This window comes from Sciurus vulgaris (assembly GCF_902686455.1).
Source record: "Sciurus vulgaris genome assembly, chromosome: 7".
NCBI lineage: Eukaryota > Metazoa > Chordata > Mammalia > Rodentia > Sciuridae > Sciurus > Sciurus vulgaris.
This window is the reverse complement of record NC_136467.1, coordinates 117,651,796-117,678,115: the sequence shown is the minus strand read 5'-3', so window position 1 is coordinate 117,678,115 and position 26,320 is coordinate 117,651,796. Positions and strand designations below refer to the sequence as shown.

General features: G+C 49.8%; 2 protein-coding genes across 7 annotated transcripts in view; one reads left to right on the top strand and one right to left on the bottom strand.

Moving 5' to 3' along the window:
* The window catches only part of DAAM2 (dishevelled associated activator of morphogenesis 2), a 108,329-nt gene extending 100,889 nt beyond the window's left edge, over nt 1–7,440 (top strand). For all 3 annotated transcript variants that reach the window (XM_079148335.1, XM_079148333.1, XM_079148334.1), the window contains 5 exons: nt 1–108; nt 1,292–1,352; nt 2,797–2,928; nt 4,044–4,214; nt 4,546–7,440. In XM_079148335.1, coding sequence (XP_079004461.1) covers nt 1–108; nt 1,292–1,352; nt 2,797–2,928; nt 4,044–4,214; nt 4,546–4,767 — 694 coding nt within the window. In that variant the 3' untranslated portion in view covers nt 4,768–7,440. The remainder of the gene's footprint in view (nt 109–1,291; nt 1,353–2,796; nt 2,929–4,043; nt 4,215–4,545) is intronic.
* Nucleotides 7,369–26,320, bottom strand: part of MOCS1 (molybdenum cofactor synthesis 1) — a 28,946-nt gene continuing 9,994 nt past the window's right edge. For 2 of the 4 annotated variants that reach the window (XM_079148341.1, XM_079148339.1), the window contains 9 exons: nt 17,831–17,995; nt 15,738–15,799; nt 15,299–15,410; nt 14,866–14,978; nt 14,304–14,414; nt 11,799–11,919; nt 11,297–11,344; nt 7,906–9,492; nt 7,369–7,863 (listed from right to left, as the gene is read on the bottom strand). In XM_079148341.1, the coding sequence (XP_079004467.1) occupies nt 8,738–9,492; nt 11,297–11,344; nt 11,799–11,919; nt 14,304–14,414; nt 14,866–14,978; nt 15,299–15,410; nt 15,738–15,799; nt 17,831–17,995 (1,487 nt within the window). In that variant the 3' untranslated portion in view covers nt 7,369–7,863; nt 7,906–8,737. Of the gene's footprint in view, nt 7,864–7,905; nt 9,493–11,281; nt 11,345–11,798; nt 11,920–14,303; nt 14,415–14,865; nt 14,979–15,298; nt 15,411–15,737; nt 15,800–17,830; nt 17,996–26,320 lie in introns of those variants that run through there. The other 2 variants (XM_079148340.1, XM_079148342.1) reach the window with 2 other exon arrangements.

The following is a 26,320-nucleotide window of genomic DNA, read 5'->3' as shown; positions in this document are numbered from 1 at the left end:
AAACATCTCTCTGCTCCATTACCTGATCATGATCCTGGAGAAGCATTTCCCTGACATCCTAAACATGCCTTCGGAACTGCAGCATCTTCCAGAAGCCGCCAAAGTCAAGTGAGGGGTCCCTCTAAGGTGTCCTTTTCCCCATGATCACATGCACTCTGGGCTGACTTGGAGGCATTACAGGGGCTGATTCTGGGAGACCCAGACAGTTTGCTGTGAAATCCTTATTTCAGTGATGCTTCCAGAAAACACCCAAAGAGGAGTGGGGAAGTAAACCAGGAATAAACAGAATGCCAATAACAGGGACCTTGGTAAGCCAGTTACCATGGTAGGAAAATGGCACTGAGCCCCACTAGGTAACTTCTGGATGCTGGTTATCCCACTCATGGGGTGAGGGCACTGGGGCAGTCCCACAGTTTCCTGTGTCAGTCGTTGGCTGAGGGCCTCTCAGGAGGATCTAACTCTCTGACCATGGGCCGTGCACTACAATGGGTGGACTGAGGAAATAGTGTGGGGGCACCAACTGCCTCTGCTACGGAGATCAGACCTGAACCCATGGGCTGATAGAAGCCATTTCCGGTAGAACCAGAGATAAAAATGGCTAAGCAGTATCCAGTGCTTGCTGCATACAAGGTGTCCTGTGCCTCTGTCCACTTTCCTTTGCTCTCACATAATACCCAAGATTGGGTAATTTGTAAAAAATAGTTCACTTGACTCACAGTTCTGCAGGCTGGGCTTTCCAAGAGCATGGCATCAGGATCTGCTTAGCATCTGGTACATCGTAACATGGCAGGAACAGCACACTGCAAGACAGCAAGTGAAGTGTGCTAGCTTGGGTCTCTTGTCCTTATAAAGCCACTGATGCCCTCATGGGGTCCCTGTCCTTATGACCTCATCTGATCCTGATTACCTCCCATTGGCCCCATCTCCAAATGCCATTAATATAGCTTTTCATTTCAGGAACTTTTGAGGGACACATTCAAGCCACAGCATCCTGTTAAGAACTGATAAGCAGTAACTGGTACTAACAAAAATCTGAGCCAGGGACCATGTGTTAGAAAATACGTGGTATGGTATTTCTGATCTGAAAGGATCTATGCAATAGAACTCTATGCACCAGCAGGCAGGAGGAAAGTAATTTTTCTAGGGCCCCATGTTAGTGGCCTAAGCAGAGCTGGGGCTCAGACCCACGGACCCCCAGGCCACTGTGCTTAGTGCTGCTCTCTACCTGAACCAGCCTCAGCTCCTCACATGCAGAGCGGGTGACCCTCCTCCCCCTCCTCTCTCTCCACAGCCTGGCAGAGCTGGAGAAGGAAGTGAGCAACCTCAGGAAAGGCCTAAGAGCTGTCGAGGTGGTGAGTACATCATCCAGCCTGCCTGGGCTTGGGGGATGGTGTTAGAGAAGCAGCTGCTCATGCCACTGGATCTGATGGTGGACCCCATCCTGAGGCACTTCTGTGACCTAAAGCTCCTGGCTGGGATGGAAGAACAAGTGGCACAGTGAACATAGCCCTCAGGAAAAGACAACTGGGTTACTTGGGGGTTAAATTTCGGTCCATACGAAGGGGACACTTGAGATTGTTTCTATATCCCTGTCCAACATGATGTCCATAGGGCAGGGGACAGAGCTAATTATAAATTTGCCCTTTTTAGTTCAAGTGTATAGGAAAGTTGAAAACTGGCTAGGAACAGGGGCAAGCAGGGTTGCAGAGGGGTCTGCTGGTCCCAGAAGATCCTTCCTCATGTCTCTTCACACCACTGGGCCAGAGGGGGACCTATTGCTGATTTTGCTGGAGCCTCAGGTGTCCTGGTCCATTTAGGCTGCCATTAACTGAGTGGCTTATAAATACAAAATAATTCTCACAGATCTGAAGTCCATGAAGTCTAAGCTCAAGTTGCCAGCTGATTCAGCGTCGGGCGAGGGCTCGTTCCTCAGGGATGGCACCTCTGTGCTGTACCCTCACACGGTGGGAAGGGCAGTGAGCTCCCCTGGGTCTTTGCTGTGAGGGCACTCATCCCATTCACATAGACTCCGCCCTCATGACCCAACCACAGCCCAAAAAGACTCCATCCTAGTACCACCATGTTGAGGGCCGGATTTCAACCCGCGGATCCGGGAGACACACGCTCAGGCCACAGCACCCAGGCTTTGGTCCTTGCCATTCCTGCCCCAACGCTTCTCAGCTACTATCATCACTGGCTACGGGCGAGGCTGGCCCAGTATTGGGAGGTCCTCAACCTTTTGTCCCTCACCCCTCCAAACTAGAGACCCTTCCCCTTTCCCTTGTAAGGAAGGGGAATGTGAGGAAATGGATTTCAAGAAAGAAGTGACTTTAAGATAAGAAATAACCTTTTGCCACAATGGGGCAAGGGGTGATTTCCAATATTCAACTTGTTATTCCTATGAAGTGTTACTCAAAGTCTGGTCCTTGGGCCAGCAGCATCTGCACCAGATGGGAGCTTTAGAAACACATATCTTAAATCTTCACATGAATCACCTGGGCTCTTGTTACAATGCAGATTCTGACCCAACGGATGTGGGGTGGGCCTGAGACTCTGCATTTATTAAGGTTTCCCAGATGAAGCTACTGCTCCCAGAACACATTTTATATAGCAGGGTACTTGAAAAAGAAAGACGCCATTGGTAGGTGACAGAAGAATAGCCTTTACCACCTTCAGGACTGCGAGCTCTAGATGTCCCTCGTCCAAAGGCAGGCCCAGTGTCCTGTGAGTGGCAGAGCAGGGTGGTGATGACTCCTGAATTCTTGATTCTGAGCCTGTATCACTCTTCCTCCTTAGGAGCTGGAGTATCAGAGACGCCAGGTGCGGGAGCCCAATGACAAGTTTGTCCCAGTCATGAGCGACTTCATCACAGTGTCCAGCTTCAGCTTCTCAGAGCTGGAGGACCAGCTAAATGAGGCCAGGGACAAGGTAAGGGTGCCCCAGGTGCCCCTTGACCCCAGCCAGCCCTGAGACCCACTGCTCCTCATCCCAGCTATGTCTAGGCAAAGCTCTGTCACTCCTGCCTACCATAGAAAGCCCGGGGAAACCAAGCTTTGAGGAGAAACTGTCTGCTCACTCCTACGAGTGATCACGTTGCAACCATACGGATAACCACATACTGCAGAGAGCATGGCCTACTTACCAGGGTTCAGGTACCACCTGCCTTGCAGGTTTGCTAAGGGTTTACAAGCCCATTCAACAAATGGGACATGGAGAATCAGAGGATGACATGCCCGTGATGGCCCAGCTACAAATGATGGAAATGGCTGAGGATTCTAACTCTGCGTTTCAGCTTTGGACTTGGTTGCTATGCTTCTCCCAGCTTCTCATGCTGACATCACACGGGCCCCATATGTGGGGATTCTGTAAAATGTGGGTTCTTATTCAAGAGGCTTGGGATGGGGCCTGAGACTCAGCATTCCTAACAAGCTTCCAAGAACTGTCTAGGCTGCTGGTCCAAGGAGAATACTTTGATTTACGAGGTGTTCCTTAGAGGGTGTTGTGTGGGTTGAACTAGAGATGGCAGAGGTCAATCAAAATGGGCCCTGGTACTATTCCCTTGTACCTATTCTCATTTCCTCCCACAATAACACTTTAGATTCTATTATCTCCATCTTACATGTGAGGACGTTGAAGCAGAGAGAGTTAACTAAGTAACCCAATAACTAAATGATCTCAGGTCCTTTTGAGTCTGGCTGGGCAGTTCCTGACCTTAGGAATGGCTTCCCAAGGTCTACACTTCACGATCCCAGACCTTCACCCTAACAGATCCAGAGATGGCTCTGAGGTGGGCTGTCAGCCAGTTCGAATCCCACCTCCCCAGGTGTGGGCCTCAAGCTACTGCTCCCAGAACACATTTTATATAGCAGGGTGCTTGAAAAAGAAAGACGCCATTGGTGTGATCTTATGCATGTGACGATGGGGGCCTCCTCTTTCCCTATATCCCCTGGCCTTGGAGGGCTCTGCTCTGGCTGGAACCAGCTCGCCACAGAGCTGAGCCCACCTTCTTGACGACTCTCCTTCAACCTGTCCCTTCCCTGCAGTTTGCCAAGGCACTGATGCACTTCGGGGAGCATGACAGCAAAATGCAGCCGGACGAGTTCTTTGGCATTTTTGACACCTTCCTGCAGTCCTTCTCAGAGGCCCGGCAGGACTTGGAGGCCATGAGGAGGAGGAAAGAGGAGGAGGAGCGGCGGGCACGCATGGAAGCCATGGTGAGAGGCTGGGCCTAGGGCAGGACGAGGGGAGAGAGGAGGGTCTGCGCGGAGAATCTGAGCAGGGTGCCACTTGGGGTCGGAACTGTTGGGGTGTGAGTGGGACAGGGACTGGGCACACTGTAGGGCCAGCGTCAGTCCTGGAAGAGAGCAGTGTGGGGTGAGAAGGTTGGGGCGTCCTGAGAAGTACAGTGGGGCTCTGGTAAGCGAAGCACCTCGTCCAGGGGTGGCCCCAGCTGTCAGGGCATCTGTGCAGCAGCGGGACTGGGCAGCTGCCCTGCCGCTGCCCCTCTCCCTGCGGGGGCCTCAGCTTCTCAACCCCCACCCCCAGCTGAAGGAGCAGCGGGAGCGGGAGCGGTGGCAACGGCAGCGGAAGGTCCTGGCGGGCAGCACCCTGGAGGAGGGAGGCGAGTTCGACGACCTGGTGTCGGCCCTGCGCTCTGGAGAGGTGTTTGACAAGGACTTGAGCAAGCTCAAGCGCAGCCGCAAGCGTTCAGGAAGCCAGGCCCCAGAGGCCACCCGCGAGAGGGCTATTAACAGGCTGAATTACTGACCTGGGACTGGCCACAGGAGTGGCCAGGAGATAGGGAAGGGCTGAGAGGGGCTGAGTGGAGGCGGTGGAATTCAAGCCCTGGGCTGGGCCCTGGGTGGGGCTGTGTGTGGCTGGACCAGGTGTCTCTCCATACTTACCTTAAGGAACTCCGTTCACCTCCTCCACATTACTTTTTCTGGCTCCTGGCTCCCAGGGGAATTCTCTGAGGTTGGCTTGGACATCCCTAGCAGGCTGGCCAGGCAATCCTGGACTGAGGGGCCCTGTTCCTGCTCCCCACCCTGGGCAGACACGAGAGCACAGAACTGTTCCAGATGGAGAATGGAGAGGGCCACGGGCCTTGTCCCAATCTGCTCTCCTGTGCATTGGGGAGTAATGGCGGGTTGGGCCCTTGAGAGCCAGAGGGAGGGGATCCAGGCTTCCATCGCTGAAGAGGCGGCTCAGTGGAACATGAATCTGGGAGCAAACTTTCTTCTTGGATAGAAACAGAAGAGGCCTTATGTAAGAAGATGAGGTGATGCAGGGACCAAAGTCAGGAGGACAGAGTGGCAGTGCCTGTTTCCCACAGTACAAGTCCTTTGGTCTCTCTTACGCGTCTTAAGTCTCTCCCCCTTCCCTGTCCCCACGTCCATCCTACCTGCTAACCTACAGTCCAGAAAATGGACCCTTGGGTTCCCAGGACCAGGTCTTCACCACCAGGTACTTGACAAGCCTGGCTGGTAAGGAGGGAGTTGAAGACAACTTCATGTGTCCTCATATCCTGTGACAATTCCCTATTGTCCTGAAGCGAGATCTCATATGTTGTTAGAGTTGCTGGTAGCCCCTCACCAGAGGGTGACACTTGAATGCCTAGTTCCATCCTAGAGCTCCTGGCCTACCACTTAATGTTAGTCAGTCTCCACCCCTTCTGAACACCTGCCTCGGGGCAGAAGCCACAGTGACCTCCCACTGTCCATTCTGCAAGAGACTACCTGGAACCATGAAGAGTTGGCTGGGGTTGGCCCTGGGAAGTTGGTTCCTCTGCATTTACATGTCATCTCTAAGGGTCGTCCCCCTGGAGGCATTCAAACTGGGGGGTGAGAGGACAGGCAGGGAACTCTGGGGAGATGGGGACAGAAGGCCAACTTCCTTGGAGAATATACTGCTTGAAGGAGCCAAGGGAGCAAGGCTGAGCGAAGGCTCCCACTTCCACCTCTGGTGCTCACTTTAGTTCTCGTGAAGGAGCCCATTCTGGCCTTCCTGTCCGCTACCTTCATTTTGTCTCTGTTGAGCTGTGCTTGGCAGGTCAGCAGGACAGCTGTATCTGGACAGGTTCTTTCTTTTAAAAAGAGGAGGGTGAGATCAGCTCCATCGAGGCTCTGATTTTCAATACACTCATCTTTAGGCTAGCCCTGCCTGATCTGCACCGTCAGCTGGTTGCTTCCTGGTCCCTTCACCCGTCCCTTTATGGCTCACCTTCCAACCTAATCCTTCTGCCTCAGGGTCATTGCCAGTGGACAGACTGGTGGGCTGGGCACACTCTTGAGCTGTCTGCCTTCAGTCTTTTCCCTATATCAGATTCCTGGTCTGGGATCATATTAGCTGTAGGGGAAGAAACACAGGGTCAGTGAGGCCAGCATGTGCGTTGGTTTGAGAAGGGGGCATATTGTGTTTTGGTGGGGTCTGTGCAAGTGCAAGCTTGGCCAGAACAAGCGTGAGGAGGCCATCCTGGGACCTAGGAAGAGCAGTTGCTGAGAGCTTTGTTATATCAAACTGTATCCCAAGAGCCTGTGGGGCAAGAGCAGGCTCTGGGAGGATGTGGGGTGGGGGTCATGGTTGTGGTCTCCTAAGGTCCTCTCCCAAACTGGGCTGAGTCAGCCACGGGCATGGAATGGGGAAGGCTCCATTTCTTTCCAAGAGGCACCGTCCAAATCTTGGCATTCCCAACTACTATGGAAGACCGGATATGCACCAGCAAAGGCAAGGGATATGGAAGCTGTTCAAGACACACTCGATTCCCAGAAAGGCAGGGTTTGGTTCAACTGTTTACAGAGGACACATACATTCTTCCAGAGCCTAGCCTTTTCCCCCAAAAATATTTTTTTCTATTTATTATTTTTCTGGATCTGGCCAGTAGCTCTGGTACTAGATGCCATTGTGGCCAGATCTTCAACAGTGCCTTGGACTATGGACCATCACGGTCAAATCAAGAAGGCCCTGGTACCCAACTGGGTTGGTCCTTGATGTTACATGATTAAGCCTGTAAATATGTTCCTTGGTTTTGCTTTCCCCAGAATTCCCCCAACCCTCCTACCCTTTTGGGTAAATTTCTCTTGCTAATTTTGTGTCCACTGTAAAATTCATTGACAACCTCATGTGACCCTTCTTAGCAGCAACACTGTCTCCCCCTCCCAGGATGGATGTGTTGAGGGGAGTGACAAAATTCTCCAGGTGGATAAGTAAGGGTCTGGTTGGGCTCTCCCCATGCCCCTCCCATTGCCACCTGGGCAGCCATGACCATGTCTCTCCACCCTCTACGAGGGACCTCTACCAGACGGCATGGCAAGGCTGCTCTCACCAGCTGTCTCAGATGACAAATGAGGCTCATGTACAAAAGCTGCAGTGTCCTTTTTACCTGCACCTTTTTTAATAAGAATATATTGTAATACTAAAAAAATATTAAATCCATACCACCCCTATCCATGCTGCTACAAACTTGTGGTTCTTCCCAGGGAGGGACTGGAGGTGGGTTGGGGAGTGGACAGCCAGGGGTGTGCTAGAGTCAGCTGGCTGGTACCAGCTGCATGAAAGCCAACGTTCCCTTCTTAGGAACTTTACAAGTCACTTGGCATTATATGCATAGCTAGAATTGGGAGTATTTGGATCAGGAAATTGTGTTTTTCAGAGCTGGTTGTTCAACCTTTGCCAGCACACCTCAGCAGAGAAGAGCAGACCAGGGCCACCGAGGACAGACCCAAAGAAGCCCATCCACATTCGAGAACCCAGCAGGCCAGGCTAGCGTTCAGGAGTGTGAGTGTGAAAACCAGGAGCCTCAAGTCACTCTCCTGATCACCAGTAGCTAGTGATACAAGCAAGGCAGTTGGGGTGCACCATCCCTACCTGATGGAGTTCCCCCCACAGTGCATACTTCCCACTCCCCACAGGGGGAGGGCAGGCATATGGAAAGGATCCCCTTGCCAGGCTCTCCCCCTCTTCTCTTAGGGAGTGGGTCTGGGATGGTTTGAAGTGGGGTGAAACTGTAGTAGCCTGAAGCCCCCCAGATACAGTCCTTGTTCTTGCCTCTCTGATGTTGGCATGGTGGCTTTATTTGTGTTGCGAGGGTGAAGGTCATCTTCAACTCTCTTCTTTCCCTGACATGTTCCAGAATAAAGAGACGTGTGTGGATGAAAGGCAGTGAGCAGGACCAGGCGTGGGGTAGGTGGCCAGCCATGGGTCCCCAGGGCACCCCCCCAACATGCATCCTGTGTAAGAAGGAGTCAAGGAAGGGGAGCTGGCAGGTCAGTGCAATTGTTAAGCCCAAAGCCTGCAGGCTGTCTGGAGCACAGACTTGGGCCAAAGGAAGGGACAACTGGCTCTTTGGAAAGAGGGATGGCAGGAATGGAGGGACAGTGCAGGACAGTGGCTCCTTGAGCTCGGGAAGGCCACGCTGCTGCAGGGAAGCTGTGATACATTCTTTAAGCAAGCTTGTGCTTGTCCCTTCTCAAAGTGGGTTCCTCCACTTAATGAGCCCTTATTTTCTCCCCAGGAACTAGGAGAAGAGAGAACCCAAAATGAGTAGTTATGGGCTGGGTTTCCTGAAACTAGTGTCTCCAATAGTTCATAAGCAACATGTCCTGGTTTCCTATCACCTGGTGATGCTCTCTGCATCCCCCTCCATTACCTCAGTGTCCTTGGAAGACTAAAAGGCCTGTGGGCATCCTCTCTGCATAAAGGAACTTCACAGGTTATTATAAATTATCCAGCAGCAAAGGGACTAAGCCCGATGGAAGTCCCCCCGCTGGCCTCCAGTCTTGCTGATGAGTTTGATCTCCCCCACCACGATGTCCCTGCTGACAGCCTTGCACATGTCATACAGGGTGAGGGCGGCCACTGCAGCCGAGGTCAGTGCCTCCATCTCTACCCCGGTGGGGCCGCGAGCCCGGCAAGATGCCTGGATCACTGCAGCATGGCGTGTGCTGTCTAGCTCCAGCTGCACCTGGACGTGGTTCAGGGCCACGTGGTGGCACAGAGGAATGAGTTGGCTGGTGAGCTTGGCTGCCTGGATTCCAGCCAGCTGGGCCACTCCCAGGGCATCTCCTTTCTTTAACTGGTTCTGTTGGACAAGCTTGAAGGCCACAGGCCCCAGGAGGACCACAGCGGAGGCCACAGCCACCCGCTCTGTATCTGGTTTCCCACCCACATCCACCATAGCTGCCTGTCCTTCTGAGTCCACATGTGTTAGCTGGTTTGAGGTTGACCAGGGTCCTGAGTGGGCAGCAGGAACTCGGGACCCTGGGCTAAGGCACTTTGAATTGGCATCCGAGTCTACATAGGAGCTGTAGTGTCTCTGAGGGGAGCCAGACCCCATCCATTGTGGGACCAGAGGAGTCGTCTGGGGGACACTGTTCCAAAAAGTTGCCATCTGGTTGAAGAAACTCATTCTGGGTCTCAGACCCTGAACATGGAGGGGGTCCCAGGAGAAAATGCTCCGGCTGGCTGGTGGGGAATCTTGGAGCAGCAAAAATAACTCTGGAAGGTAAGGAAGAAAGACTAAGCACAAAAGATAAACTTTTCCCTACCTCTTCTCCCCAGCCCTCTTCCTGTCCCACCTCAAGTTCTCTTTCACTGGGGAAAAAGGAATAAAGAACAAAAAGCAGCAGGAAGACACAAACAGAAGATAGAAGGTGCCCACAATTCAAGTTTATATCCCTTTTCTCATTTCTGGTCATTAGGCAATGCTAGCACAGGGTCAGTTCTGGTCTCCCTTTTGTCGCGCAATCTTCCAAAATTCTCTTAAGTACCACCTAAGGTCTGAAGGCTGGCGCATGGACTAAGTGACTTCTCAATGTCCCTTCACTTTCTTAAAACTATAGTTGGCCTCACCCTAAATTACCAATAATAGCTATTTCCTTCTTCATGTCCCCTATGAAGAGCTAGCAGAAATCATTTAGTTTACAGACAAGATGTAAAAACACTTGATCTACTTGAATAATGCCTCTGGCACATCAAAAGTGCACACAAACTAACAGGTTGATTCCAACGGTCCAGAGGACCTTGGGAATTTTGCAGGCTCTTGCTATTATCCAAAGGGTGGCCAGCACCATCTTAGAACTCATTGGAGATGAAGAATCCCACCCTGGTCCTTCTGAATCAGAATCTAAAACAAGATCCCCAAGTGGTTCATACGCACATGGAAGTCTGAGAGGTCCTGTCCTAGGAGCTCTGGCTTATGGAAACTAGACAGGTCCAGTGACTATTTCCCTGAGAGTAAATGGAATTCCTTTAGAAGTCAAGGTTCTCCCAGCTTCCAGCTTTCCATCTGAGTCCCAGCCTTGCCCATGCCCTCCCTTCTTGGGAACCATGAAGGTGCCTCAGCACCGGCCAAGACCACCAAGGGGACCACATGCTGCAGGCGGAAGCTCGGGGAGGTTTTCACATTGGCTTTTTCATAGAGAGCTGCCTTTCCTCCTTGAGGTGGCTAGTGTTCTAAGGTGGCCCCTGGGTTGTCTCTAACCTGCTCCAGGGTGCTTTCCTTTGTTCCAATCTCTGGAGAAAAGAACCCTTTGGTCTAGTTTTAATCAGTGGTTTCTCTTGTTTAATGGGCCAATTTAAGGGCCCAGGACTGGGTGTGATTCAATGTCAAGGCCTCCCCTTCTCTACTCTTGGAACTCAGAAGGGCAGCAGAGGCCCCTCCAGTTCCTCATGGACTGGCCCAGTTCCCTAGGGTAGGACACCACACATGGCTTTACAAAGAGATATTTATGTTTGAAGTGCTACACACTTCAGATGTTTCCCCTGCCCATTTCCTGGAGTTAAGGAATCGGGATGTTGAGATCCTAGCCATCTCCTGCCTGAAGCGATAAGTAACACTACTGGGCAGCTACCTCCCTCTGTGCCTAGCACAGGTGCACAACACCAACCTCCAGGGCCAGTGGTCCACGTGCATGGGCATGGATCACTCCAAACTGCAGTGGGGATGGCCCTGTGATCGTGTCCAAGCTGGAGGATTCCAGAGCTGAGAAAAGGATCTCTACTTCAACCAGAAGCTCCATTCTCAAGGGACAACTAATTTAGTGACCATGTAGTAGTCATTAATGTTCTGTCCTGAATTCTGGTGACACAGAAGTCATTTCTGTGGCATATATTGCGAGGGGAGCTATGGACAGGGAAGAGAAGAAAGTAAAGGCTCAAAGGGGTAAGAAAAGACAAAGGAGCAGAAGACAAAGAACTCCAGGATGAGGTACAGGAGCTGGGGTGTCTTATGGCAGGGGCCCCACCCCAGAGAATCCCCAAATGACAAGGGTGAGTGGCTACGTACTGATGGGTCACCCACCGATGAGGATCATGGGCCGGTTCTTCATCTGGGAAATATTGAACATGCCTGCGATAAGGAAAGACAGGGAGGGAGAGGAAGTAGGGAGGGGCAGAGAAGGGCAGGAGAGGAGCGCTCACTAAAACAAATGGAGCACTAGCTGGCTGACAGCCCTGCCTGCACACAGCCCCATAATGCCCAGGATAGAGCCCAGAGGACAGTCTGGATGCCCAGGGCATGGCACTCCCTAACAGAAGACAATACATGGAAATAGGAAAAGGCAACCCTCTCCCCGCAGCCAATAACACAGCCCAAGAGAATTTTGGGTCCTCCTGTACAGCCTCTGACAGGCCAATTTCCCCAAGGGAGAACCACCCACTGTACCCCAAGTCCAGAAGCAAGTGGGAGCAGGGATGCTCAGAGCCACCAGCCTCTTCCTGGGCTTTCTGTCTGCTCACCGCTAACTCCAAAGCTCCCTCCCGCTGACCACAGCACCTCCCTGGCCTTCCCCCTCCCGCCCTACCTGCATGACGTGGCTTCTTCCTGCCCACTGCGGCCCCAATGATTCTCAGCAGCTCTTCCTCAGAGGCCCCGGCCCGCAGGTGGTCCCGCAGTGATACCTCTGAGTTCCCAAAGAGGCAGACCTGTGTGGGGTCAGGACAACATGCCCCCCTCACCACTGGGCCTTCACTGCCTGGCTCTGACCACGAGCCCCATTCTTAAGTTCCCCAGGACCTGAGTACCGATGGCTGAGCCTGTCATGGCAGGTCACACACAAGACAGGAAACCCAGCCATGAGGGACAGAGGGTGATAAATGGAGGGGACAGAAAATGCTGGATGGAGGGGTCAGAGGCTAGAAGGGCAAGAAGCAAAAGCAGCCTTCTTGAGGCCTGTGTCTGATTTAGTCATATTTCCTTTGGTGAACACATCACACTTTAAAAAGTTAAATATAGCTGGGTATAGTGGTGCACATCTGAATCCCAGTGACTTGAGAGGCTGAGGCAGGAGGACTGCAAAATTCAAGACCAGCTTTAGCAACCTAGTGAGGCCCTAAGCAACCTGGCAAGAATCTGTCTCAAAATAAAAAATAAAAAGGGTTGGAGTATAGCTCAGTGGTAGAGGGCCTGTGGGTTCAATGCCCAGTACTGTACATAGACACACAAAAATGTCAAATAGATGTCAACAGTGATAATGCAAAAATCCAGATCTGTATCTTGCTCTGAAACGTCTGATGGAACAGCCTCTTCATCATGAGTGGACCCCAATCAGCTGTAAGTGAGTCCTAGACATGGCATGCATATCCAGTCTCACCTCGGCCCCTCCTGGTCCTTTCACTGTGGACATTACCACCTGCCCTGCCCCTATTCAAGTCTGTGAGCCCCACCGGGCAGCTGGGCAGCTGGGCAGCTGAGGGCTGGTACAGATGACCCTGTGATCATCCAAGCTTGATTCAATACTTCCCAGCTTCTGTGAGGGCTGGGTGCTACATGGGCTCAGGGATGGAAGGGGGGTCCCACCATCTTTCCACAGAATCTACTCAGTGCTGGATCTGCACAAGGCGCTGTGGACACAGATACAGAATGTTTGGGAAACCCATGAGGTTTGGGCAGAGACCACTGGAGAAGACAAGAGGCCACCAAACTCTGGGCTGGAAGGCACACCACTTCACCGAGCTGGGCATCCCCGTTCCCCCGGAACCGGGCTCCAGGTTCTTTCTCTGCAGCTGGGAGGGACCCTCAGCTGCCCTTCTGCTTGGGAGATGAGAAGGGAGAGGAAAGACGGTCAGGACATCTCGTCTCTGCCTGACATCTCTGGCGGGAGCAGCCTCCCTCCACAGCTGCTCACAGTGCCGAGCAGGTGGCCTCTCCTCCCTGGGCCCCCGTGATATCACATCCTGCCTTTTCCACGGAGGTGGCGACAGCTATTTGCTGCTGCTCATCAGAGTGCCTCAATGCCAATTATGGGTTCCCTTCACCCACACACTAGAAACTGCCTCCTCGTTACACTCTTTCCAGAAACCCACCTTCCATTTCCTGCTGGGACCCTGACTGATACAGACACCAGCTGCATCCAAGTCAAGTCTGTTTCCAGCCCAGGAAGTCTCCCAGCCTTTTCGACAACCTTCTGGATGTTAAGCTTGATAATCCCAAACTCAATTCCTCACCCCAGCTCTAAATGGGTCTCGAGGCCCAGCAGCTGCGTTGCGCCTTCCTTTCCTCCTCTCCAGGCCCTGGGCTCCTTGATTCTCGCATCCTCACCTCACTCTGGAGTCCTCAGAGCGCTGCTGAGTCCTCATACAACCCATCTTCCTAATCTTCAAATCCGAGACTGATGGGACTCCTACCTTCCCGTTCACTCGTCTTACAAAGCTCTCTACTGTCAACAGAGCACGTTCTGAACCAAAGTCCTATATAGTGTGATCTGCTCACATCTGACTTCAATCAGCATGAGCCTCAAGTACACGCCCTTCCCCCTCGCTCCTACCCCATCACTCCTCCAGGTCCCTGGAGATGTGAGCGCTCTTCAAGGCCAGCACTCTCTCTGCCTGCCCAGACACGCACCTGGCACAAAGGTGGGCTTCCACACACCTCTGTGGACTCGCCAGTGAGTTTCTGTGGCCCTAAATGGGGCAGGCTCTTATATTCCCCACGGGCTGCACACACACAACACGGTTTCTGGACACAAGGAATGGATGCTGGTTTCAGAGCTGAGCCCCTGGCCTGGAGGATGGGGCTGAGGGTGGGTTTGGGCAACGTGTGAGGACCTTCGGCCCTCCCCTCTGAGAGCCTGACGTTGGATAGGGGCTCCCAACAAACCAGCAGCTATTGCAGGGGCCCAAGAGAAGAGAGGAGGGAGGGAATCTGGGTCACAGTGCCACAGAGGCTGTGAGTCCACGGCGCCCATGCTCCCCCCAGATCTGACATCACTGCATCCACTTGAAACCTGCTGCCTCTCCAATCAGGGGGCTCAGTGGAGGGAAGTGAGAACACAGGGCGGTGAGGGGTCCTCGTGGGGAGAGGTGCTCACCTTGAGGTTCCCGTCAGCTGTGATTCGCAGGCGGTTGCAGGTCCCACAGAAATGCTCAGACATGGATGTGATGAAACTGATCCGGCCTAGGAAGCTGGGGACTTTAAAAGCCTACGAAGAGAAGGGCAGCAGAGAGGGCGGGGCAGGCTACTGGGCACAAGCTCCCCCTCCCCTGACATCAGCACCCCCTCCTCCACAGCTATCTCTGAGGAGCTTGTGGGAAGGTGGTAGCCAAGGCCCTCAGATGACAGAAAACTCCAGTGTAATGAATGGCTGGTGCTGGCTGGCTTGCCCTAGAGGAACCTGCTAATGATACAGGCACCTGTGGGCAGCACGGTCTGGAAAGGGCCATGTGGAGTGGGACAGCAGGCCCTCCAGTCACCTGCTGCAGTGTAACCTTGGGAAGGGATTAAGCCCATCCCAGCCCCGGCTGCTGGTTCATCCATGACGCAGGGAGGAGGTCACAAAGGCACTGCTGAAATGATCACCCACACTGCGGCCTCTAACCTCCCTGCAACATCCTGGAGTAGAGGCCAGCTGTCTCCATGGCCTTCTCCCTAACCTTGGCTGTGCTGGATTCCTCCTCTGGCAGCTTCTCCAGCTCTGGCCACTGCTGCCGGATGGTGTCCAGCATCTCCTTGTAGCTGACCATCTTCTTGAAGTTCCACTTGTTGCCTACATTTGGGTTGGGGGTAGCAGGGAGAGCGGCTGAGTCACAGCATGGAAGGGGTCCCAGGTTTTCCAGTCCATTCTCCCATGCAGCACAGGAACTAGACCTTAGCCCTTTGGATGGGAGGACAGGGACCCCTGCCCAAAATGGGTGGACCAAATCACACACTGCACTGAGAATGCCCCGGCACAACTCTGAACCCAGTGCCAGTCAGGCCCCTCCCACCATCCCCGGGGTCAGCAGTGTACAGGGTGAGCCCAGCCTTGTCCACCTCGCTCAGTGCCAGACCCAGTTCCTTGCCTTGCCTGAAACCTGTGTCACTGACCATCAAAGGGCATGTACTCTATGAAGCGCACGTCCAGGGGGAGTCCCTGGGTCAAGGTCACGAAGTCCAGGAGTTCGTCCTCGTTCAGGCCTCGCATCACCACGCAGTTCACCTAGTCAGGGCCATGGGACTGTGAGGGACAACCGGCATTCTCTTGGGATGGCCTTTAGGGCTCTGGCAACTGCAGAGGTCTTCCACTGGGGGACCCATTCAGCGCCTCTCCTCACCAACTCTCCTTAAGTTGAAGGATTCCCTGGGGCCACGGGGTGTGAAGGGACGTGGTAGGAAGTACATTTCAGCTGTACTGGCAGGGCCGAGGGCTGCAGTGGGCCTGGGGTCACAGTCCCACTGTCCCGGGGCCGGGGAGAACTTTTGAGAGTGGAAGGCCAAGTGAGGTGGGAGAGGAAGGCAGAAATCAGCAGTGGTGGTAGGTCCTCACCTTCACAGGGTTGTAGCCCAGCTCGATGGCCTTGTGGATGCCCTCCATGACCTTGTGGAAGCCTGCAGGGAGGAGAGAGAATCCAGGACCCAGGAACTTCCTCTCCCTCCCCTACCACAGGGAGCCCTGCAGACCACTTAGTCTGCAGAGGGCAAGTGTTTTCTGTAACAGGCCAGAGAATAAATATTTCAGGTTTTACAAGCCAAGAGGCAAAGCTGAGGATTCCACATAGGTACATGCCATAAAGTACTTTTTGACTAAATTCAAAGTATGATAATGAAGTATTTTTGGTAATACAAATCTATAGATAGGATGGAAGGAGGGAATAATTTTTTTTTTTACAAGGATACTATTTTGCTTAATTGGGGTTCACAGTTAATGTTCCCAATCATTAATTAATTCCAAATGTTATCTGTAAATCCATTCTAGGTTCAAAGGTCATACAAAAATAGATAGTGGGGGTGGATTTGGCCTGTGGGCCGTAGTATGCCAGCCCTAGATCTAGGCGAACGCTCTCAGTCTGAATGAGAAAGCTGAGGGCCAGAGGAAGGCACAGTCCCGCTGGAGGGCAGCTCTCTCTTGCAGAATGCAGGTTTCCACCTCTCACTGGTCCTTTCTCCGCAATAGTCTGTCCTTTATTCACGCAGCCTACACTGAGCGCCAACCATGTGCGGTGCTGCCACAGGGCTGCTCGGCCGTTACTGCGCCTGTTGTTCTCACCTCCCTCTGCAGTTAATTCTGGCTGCACCCCCTGCCCCCCACCATCCCGGAACTCCTCGTGCACCCAATCATCTGAGCACCAACTGCATGCTGGCCCCTCCCCACCTCAGCCTGTGCAGCCTGGGTGGTGGCCCCAAGGGAGGGCACCTGGTGTGGCCTCTGATCCGTACAGCATTTCTGGTTGCCCACTGCGGGAGGGCAAAGGCAGAAACGTGCAGGTCTTATAGAGCATGCTGGTAGGCTAACCAAGAACCGAGAGTGCCCTTCTTCATAAAGCACCCCCCAAAGGGGGTGACAAGAGTGTGAATAGGGGGAAGACCTGATGTCAGGACACACCAGCTCCAACATATGTGCCAGGGAAGGACAAACAAGGAGAGGGGAGTAAGTGGACACGGGGGTCAGGCCCACGAATGCCCCTTCTGCTTCCCACACCAGAGCCCTTGCAGGTCCTCTGCTCACCGTCCCCCCCTTCTTCAAGGTCAGTACAAATGCCTCCAGGTTGACTAGGAGTTCTCTCCTCCCATGGCACGCCGGTCAGTACCACCAGTCAAGCCACAATTGTCTGGTCCTTAGTAACGAGCAGGGCCAGGGCAATGTCACCTGTCTTCTGGTCCCTCCAGAGCATATGGAGCAGCTCCCTGTAGAGGGAGGAGGCTCGGTGCTCCCTCAACACAGAAGGGTGCAGACAGGGAGCCACGTGCCGGCAGAGGGGAGGAAAGAGGATGGCGGCACTGACACTGGCCCTTTTTCCAAAGAACAGGGCAGAGAGCGGACTCCCCCTGGTGTCCCTCTCACCCTCCAGAGTGCTCAGTAAGGGGCCAGCCCGGGCCCCAAGTCAAAGGGTATACAGCCCTGAAGCTTCCATGCAAGGAGGCCAGGCAGAGGCCCAGGGAGACCCAAGCTTGTTCTGGCTCTACCTGTCTACCCTGGTTCCCATACCCCTCCCAAAGCCACCACGCAGGTGGGTGTGGGTGGTGTACAGCAGGGGCGAACAGGAGAGGCTTACTTCCAGTTGGGCACAGGACAACCATGGGGGACTGCTGGGGACCCCTACCCAGCAGGGCCCACCCTGGCCCTGCCATCTCAGGGTGGTTATTTCCATCATGATCTGGCCCACATTTCTTCAAAGTTCATTGAAGGTGACCAACTCAGCCAGTTTGCCAGAGACTGGTTTTAAAATTCAAAGGCCTTCATTCTGGAAATGCCCCCATCCTGGGGCTGGAGCTGGAGTCAGGGAGAGCCGGACTGCCCTGGTTCATGGCATGTATTCCCACTTGGTAGACATTTGGCTCATCTATAGCCAGTGACTGGGCCCCTCACTCAGTCACGCAGGAACTTGGGAGGAACACCCGCCCCAGCCCGAGTCTAATCACCTTTCCTGCGGACGATGAACTCAAACTTGGCTGGCACCAGGGTGTCCAGGCTGATGTTGATGGCAGTGAGACCTGCTTTCTGAAGTGGGGGTAGCAGCCGGGCTAGGTTGATGCCATTGGTTGTGATCCCGATGGTCTGCAGTCCTTCCAGCCGGTGGAGCTGGGCTAGAGAGACAATGCGGTACAAGATGTCAGTGTTTGCTCTTGTGCAACCAGGAGAAAGGCTGGACGGCAAGACTCAGTCCAGACAGATGGAGGGAGTACGGCTCTCTTGACCTGTTAACCAGACTTGGCTTAACCAGACTTGGTTATGTTAATAACCAAGAAACGAAATACTGACTGTGCGCTCAGTGCTGGGTGCTCTGCATGCACAGCTCACTGTGCCTCCAACAGCCATCAGCCTCCCATAGTAGACGCTGTGGGCTCAGGTCTAGAGTGTCCACAAAGTCCCGTGTGTCAGAGGTTTGGTTCCTGAGGTGGTGCTATTGGTAGGTGGTGGAACCTTTAAGAAGTGGGACCTAGTTGGAGGTCCGTAGAGACTTTGGGGACATGCCTTTGAAGGGACTGTCTGACCCTGGACCCTTCTTCCTCTCTTTTGCTTCCTGGCCACAAAGTGGGCAGTTTTACTCTGTCACACACTCCTGCCTCACCACAGGCAAGGCCAACTGATAATGAACTGGAACCTCTAAACTGTGAGCCCAATCCTTTCTCTTCTTTAGTTGAGTATCTCAGGAATTTTATCACAGTGACAGAAAACTGACTAACACAGAGAGAAGAGGCTCAGAAAGTCTAAGAAATTGTTCAAAGTCATGCAGCTTCTAAGAACAGCTGAGATTCAAGTCCACATGTACTTGAATCTAGGACTATGCTCTTAAAAACCAACAACACAGGGCCTGTGACTCTGTGTAACAAAAACAAAAAATGAGTTCGAATTAAGTACTATTTGACACCTCTACTCTATGACTCCCTAGGAATAAGGATTTAAAAAAAAAATTCATAGCTGCACTGGAGGGTAAGAAAAAAATGCCATGGAGGGTCAGAATGACAAAGAAAGGCTGAAAGAGAGGAAGTGGCTGGAACCAGATGGAGAGGTGACCACAGCCCAAAGTACACCCAGAAGAAGTTTCCGTAAAAAGCTGCAGGTGACCAGTATGCGCCAAACCTGGCGGTCCTGTGTGCAAAAAGCAGAGGGATTTCAAGGTTTGTCAAGGAAGTAGGCTGGCTGGGGAATCATATCTGGATAATCTGGGCAAAGCTGCCTCATCCCTCCCTGAAAGCAAGGGAAGGGAGCAGAAGCAAGGCTAGAGGAGCAGGTGGACACTAAGGTAGCCTGTGGGACCCCCTTGCAAATCAAAACCCACAGATGCGCCAGTCTCTTCTATGAAAGGGCAGAGAATGTGCATCTAACCAATGCCCATCCTCTCGTATCTCTAGGTTACTTATCGTAACTAATACAACCTAAGTGCTACGTAAACAGGTCATACTGCATAGCTTATGGAATAATGACAAGACAAGTCTGTTTGTGTTTAGTACAGATGCAAATAAGGTAGGCCTAACAACACAATACAACAGCAAGGACTTACTGTTTTCCACTGAATCTCTCTGATGCACGGTTGATTGATTCTGTGCATGCAGAACCTGATACAGAGAGCTGACAATAGCTACAGAAAGAAAAATCGTGACAGGAAGCAAAACGAACACATGAAAAACAAATGAGCAAGCTGGGAAACTGAGCAAAAGGAATTCTTGAACTGCATACAAAACAACAAAGGAAAAGAATAAGACAAAAAAGCAAAAAATAAAAATCCAATAACATCTAGAGAAAAGATAAGCTGTGTGCTATAGTATGGATGCTCAGTGACTCTCAAAGGCCCACATGTTAAAAGCTTGGTCCCCAGGGTGGCACTATTAGGAAAGGGTGCAGCCTTTAAGAAGAGCAGGGCCTTAGGTCCCTGAGGTATGTCCTCAGAAGGGACCATGGGACTCTGCTCATTCTGTCTCTGATCCTGGTTCAAGATGTGGCTGTGGCCACTCACTTCTCTCACATGCTCCAGCCATTACCATCCATTGTCCTCACCAGAGACAAAAACCCACCGGACCTTGAACTTGAACTTCCAAAAGTGTGAACTGAATAAATCTTTTCTCTTTTAAAATTAGTTGCCTCAGGTATTTCATTGAAGTAATACATAACTGACATATACTGTCAAAGTGTTCACAATAGTTATCTTTGATCAGTAGGATCACGGGTGACTTTTTTTTTTTTTAACATATTTACCTATATCTAATTTTTTTTCTATGATGAACAAGTTTTCTTTAATAATGTCAGGAAACACACAAACACCCCTTGGTTTTAGTTGACTTTGTGCTAGTGACTAGATCTCTCCAGTCCTCAGACCAGGTGCTTCCATCAAACTATCGGAACGGATGTCTCTTGGTGAAGAACCAGAATAACTTCACATGAGAACAGACACCAGGAGAAAAGCATTCTAGTAAAGCTGAACTGAGAAAAAGGCAAAAGATTACCAAATTAGTAGCCTGTTTTGGTAGGACTGCACATGAATGTCCATGCTCATGGAGTGGGGGGTGGGAAACCCTGGGGAGAAGTTACAGTATGCAACTTTAAAATGCCTTTGACCTGGAATTTCACTTCTACGAATTTAACCTAAGGAAATAATCACAGCTGTGAACTGTAGCTATGGACAAGGACATTTATTGCCGAGCAACACTTAATTAAGGGAGGTGGGAAATAATCCAGACAGAAGACCACATCTCTGGATGACGGAGTATCACGCAACCAAAGACGACTCTGAAAAGGACTCTGACAAACAGCATGCGCGGCGAGGGAAGCGTGTGTGCTCTAAGTAGAGAGAGCAGGTTAAAAACAGCAACCAGATACAGGGAAAAGGCAGGGGGACACCAAAACAATATGTTGACCATGGTTACAAATGGCAGTAGGCAACATTCATCTTGCTCATCTGAAATAGACATAGATTAAAAGAAAATAAGAGATTAATAATAGAAGCTGTGTGAAAAAGCAGAAAGGAACTTCACTCTGGCTCTGCCAACTAGGAAATTAGCAGTGATTGTTGGCTCCCTCCACCAATCTATCCTGGAGACACGTTAAAAAAAAAAAAAAAATCTTGAGAAACTCACAGGAAGAGGAAGCTACTCTGAACTGCTGTGGGGGAAGGCTGGGGGAGGAGAAGGGGGCTGGGGGCTGGGTTGTTGGTGACTGGCAGGGAATGTGAGCAAGGCAGTGAGAGCCCTTTTCTTGCGCCTCCACTGCCACCTCGAAACAATCACTGTCTGTCCCCTTACTGAAAAAATCAGTGGCAAATGCCCAAGAGAACCAGTCTGGGAACTCACTGGAAGTGAACTCAGGGAAACTGCCCAGCCCTGCTAGGAGAGGAGATGGGGACAGCAGAAGGGGACTGACAACCCCTTGCATTCACTCCCCCCTGCTCCCTCTCCAAAGCCCAGGAGACTGTTTCTTCCCAACTCTGCTTCCCCTGAGGGCTTCAAGGCAGAGACCTGCAGGAAGGCCACCTGCACAGCCCCACAGCATGCCCTTCTCAGGGGAAGTTCTGTGAACAGAGGTCTGGTGTCTGCCAAGCACGGGGGCTGTTTAGTGGGTAGATAATGGACATCGGTGAACAACTGATGTTCTGGGACCTGAGGCCCTCCACTTGAGCCCCAGCCCTGCCGAAAACTAGGATCAGGCCTTAAACTGCTTCAGTTAAGCAAAGCCATACCAAATAGCTGGAACCCTCGGGGGAACCTAGGCTCATGTCTAAATCCCTTCCTCCACCAACCCCCAAGAACTCCTCTAAGATATACCAGTAGAAGAAACACTGAAACAGGCAGATCAGCAATGTAAGATAAGCCTGATAAACACAATAAAAGAAATAGTAATATGAAATAAAGTAGATTCTGAAAGTATAAAAAGGAACAAGACAAACTATTAAGTAAAAACATAATTGTGACATAAAGAATGTGGATGACAAGAGTCATGGACACAGGAGAAATGTGTGAGCTGGAAGATAAAACTAGGGAACCTTCCCAGGAAAAGGCGGAGGAAAGCAAGAAATCAAAATATAACTTAAGAGGAGCTGAAGAAATAGCTCCTTTTGGAGAGCGCTCATCTAGCATGCGCAAGGTCTGCGGCTCGAATCCCCGGCTGCTCAAATGAGAAGGAAAAAAAAAAAAAACCACAAAATATAACTTAAGAAACATGAGGGCTGGAAGTAGGAGGAGCTACATGCAGATAACAGATGTTTTAGGAGGAAAATGTTAATGTAGATAAGGATATATGTAAAGAAATATTGGAGAAAATTTCCCCCAAGCTTATGACAAAACATTTTAGTATTAAAAGCAAAATTTTGCTGTACATGGTGTTATGGGACCTGTTTGCCCAGCTAGGTTTCTTTCTTCTTTTGGACCCATCCTTCTTTCTCTGCCACTACTTCTTCCTTTTGGAATGAGAATGTTTACTCTTGCCATTTTATACTAGATACATGTAACTTGCTTTTGGTTTTCACAAGAGTTTACTTTGAGCCTCAGATGAAACTTTGAACTTGGACTTTGGGCAATGCTAGAACTGTTAGGGCTATGGGTCTCGAGGAGATGAACTAAATGCATTTTCATTGTGAGATGGACAAGAACTCTTGGGGGCCCAGGGCAGAATGTTAACAGTTTGGATATGAGGTCCCCCAAAAGGTCCTGTGTTAATAATGCAAGAATGTTCAGAGTGAAATGACAGGACTGTGAGAGCTGTGGTCTAATGAGTCCGTCCCGTCTGAATGGACCAACTGGGTGGTGACTGTAGGCAGGTGTGACGTGGCTGGAAGAGGTGGGTCACGGGGGTGTTTCCTGGAAGGGCACGTTTTCCCCACAACCCCTTCCCCTGCTCTCTGCTTTGTGGCCACCATGAACAATGGAGCTGTGCTTCCCCCCCCCCCCCCCAGCCCTCCCACTATGAGGGTCTGTGTCGCCTTGGGCCAAGAGTGAAGTAGTCAACCCACCAGGAACATGGCTCTGAAACCATGAGCCAGAACAAACTTTTCCTCCTCTAATATAAATTTAAAAATAAAGAAGTGAAATTTCATCAAATGCCAATAGAAGAATTGAGGAAAATCGTATTTAAGCTAGACTACTAAAAAAAGAAATGCTATAGTAAAATTCAAGGAAATCAGATTTTTAAAAACCCACCACTAATAACTTACAGAGTAAAGACCATAACACCTTAAAGTAGCAAGGACCAAAATGAATAAGACTTTTCTCAATAGTGATATTGACTATAAAAGACAACTGGGTGACATTTTTTTGCGGGGGCAGTACTGGTTATTGCCCTGCTGGATAACCCAGGGTCTCAACCTGCTATGTAGGTGCTCTGCAACTCAACTATGCTCAAAATATACCTAAAATACAAAAACGCTAAGAAGTTTAAAGTAAAAAATGAAAACAGATACAACAGATATAATAAAAGCTGCTATAACTTTGGTGAAATAAAACAAATATATATTAAGAACTAAGGTATCATTAAAGAGAAAGATCTAGGTAATAAATTCAATTTACCAAAAAGACACATCTCTAAACATTTATGAATCTAGTAAAGCTGCCTCAAATATATAAGGTAAAAAGCAACAAAATCCCCGGGGAGAAATTAACAAATCCACCCACTCACTTGTCATTGGAAGACCAAGAAGACAAAGCCAGAAAAGATCATGACAATACAAAGGGCTGAACAATAGAATCTCCAAGCCAGATCCAACAGATGAATATGTAGAATTCTACATCCATTTTATAACATTTTTCTCAAAAATGCACAAAATATTCATGGAAACTACCAATCTAATTAGGTCATAAAATAAGCCTCAACAGATTGTGAAGGAGTATCTCATGGTTAACATTCTCTTATTACCACTATTATCCAACACGGTATACTCGAGGTCCTAGATATGGTAATAGAACAAGAAAAGAAAATTAAAGGCATATTAGATGGAAAAGAAAAGACAGGTTTTTAGTTACTGATTATATAGTTATTAGCATAGGAAACTTAAAAGAATTTAAACAGCCATACCATACCATTGATGAAAGAGTTGGTAGCCTGGTTGGGTAATAGAAATATACCAGCAATAAAAATCAGAATTTTTTTTTTTTTAAATGACCCCGTCAGGATCGCAGCATAAAACTGAGTTCACCTCAGATGGTTAAAATAGACTACCATGAAGGCTACTTATAAAGGTATGAGCAGGATGCAGCGACCCAACAATGCACAGTGCAGCACTCAGACTAGCAACTTTAGGGATCCATTACCATGCCTAGGGCCAAAGATATGGGGGGAATTAAGTTAGGAGTCTGGTGGAGCCTCTGTGGAGGAGGGGCTGCTTTGCAGGAGCTCTATGAAGGGAATACAGCTGTCAAAAACCCAGCAGAGAATAAGGGAAGGGGCCAGCACACAAGGACTCTACACAGTGTGATCCCTGAGCAAAGACCAGGGCAAAGGAGGAAGACAGCTCTGGAAGGCAGGGCTATGAGCAAAAATGATGTTAATGCTTCCCAATTCAATGCAATCAGACCCAGGAGGACTGTCCATGTTACTTGATAAACTGATCCTAAAATTTAAATGGGCAAGGCTTAAGACAGCTAAAGCACCGTCAAAAAATAATAAAAAGGAATTGCCCTGCTGGATAATGGATATATTCTGAAGCTACAATGATTAAGATAATGTAATACTGGCATGAAAAACTGAGCAATAAATAGAACAGTAGAACATGAAACAGATCAATGCCTATATGACAAATTTATGGAAGGAAGTGGGGACTGTTCAAAATACAAGGAACTAGAAAAAGTGGCCATCTGTATGGAAAGATGTTAAGTTGGATTCCTAAAGATCATCCATAGATGAACTAAGAATTTAAATGCAAATTTTTTTTTTTTTTTTAGCAGAAAACAGGCAGTTCATCTGACCTTGGTTTAGGTGTTCATTAATGGGATACAAAAAGCACCAATCATAAAAGAAAACACTGATATATTTAAGAACTGCTACTGTTCAACAGTATCATTATACAAAGTAGAGCTTGTTTTTTTCAGATTGGGAGAAGGTATTTGCAACATATACAAACAAGCTTTACCAAATCAATATGAAAGGACAAATAACCAAATATAAAAATGTGCAAAAACATGGTCAGGTATTACACAGAAATATATACGGCTAGTTAACATTATCAAGAGATACCTGACCTCATTCTTAACATGAAAATATAAATCATGACCACAATGAAACGTGATTTTACATATTTAACTGCCAAAAGTCAAGAATGGTACCACAAGTGTTAAGGAGGCTGCTCAACAAGACCTGTTCAACTGGTGAGAGTACAGAGGGACAAGTACTTTATAAAGCAATGCCAGATTGTTTTCCAAAGTCAAATATTCACATGTTCTATGAGCCAGCAATTCTGCTCCTAGAGAAACTGTATACCAGGAAATGTGAGCGAGGATAACAGTATTCAAAGTAGCACAGTTTACAACACCAAAAACTGGTAACCAATTCAAATGGTCACTAAGACATAAGTACAGTCACATAGTGGAACAGCAGCTCACAGAAAAAAGGAAAGAATGACTCTGGAGGCCATGTATGAATTTCACTGGCATCAAAACAGAAAGCCTTGAAAGACTGAACATATAGCACATTTATGAAGTTCAAAAACACTCGGTCTGATTTTATGAAAGCAAGGGAAAGAAAATTTACGAGTGTTTGCCTCAGATGGTAGAGGGGGAAAAGGGGACAAGATGACAGGATCGGAAAGGTCAAAAAGGTGGACAGAAGTGGTTACCAGTGTTCTTATTCTTAAAAAAAAAAAAATGTTGGGGGAAATGAATTTCCTTAGAAATTGATAACATTATTAAAACAAATGAGAGTAGACTAAATCATTTTGTCATAGACCAATGACAAAAACTCTTAAGAACCAAGGATTATATTTCATAGAATTCTATACAAGTGGAGTCCATCAAAAATAAAAATCGTCACCCTTTTCAAAACCTGTCAATGGCTTCCCATTGCACTAGGCCCTCTGAGAATTTAAGCTGTGGGATCTGCCTCTTCTCAATAAGGAAGGAGTGAAGAAATGGAAGACAAAGCGGGGAGAGAGGGGAGGAAAAAGTGAAGGAGATAGCAGCACTGAAGCTTAGTCCCGCCAACCTGACAGTGGGAGGTCATCTGAAGTCACCACACAAACAAGGCTCTGCAAACTCCCCAACACCACCATGCACTTGCATGTTTGTTTCCCCCTCCCTTATTTCTTTTGGGGGAGTCCCTGTCCAACATGGCAGCTGCTAGCCCTGAGGCTATTCACATTGCGAGGGTAATAAGAGCTTTCCAGTCACATGTTAAGTGCTTCAGAAATACATGTGCCTACTGCTACCATATCAGACCACAAAGACTTCCCATCATCTTGGAAAATTCTAGTGGACAACAGGACCTTCACCCAC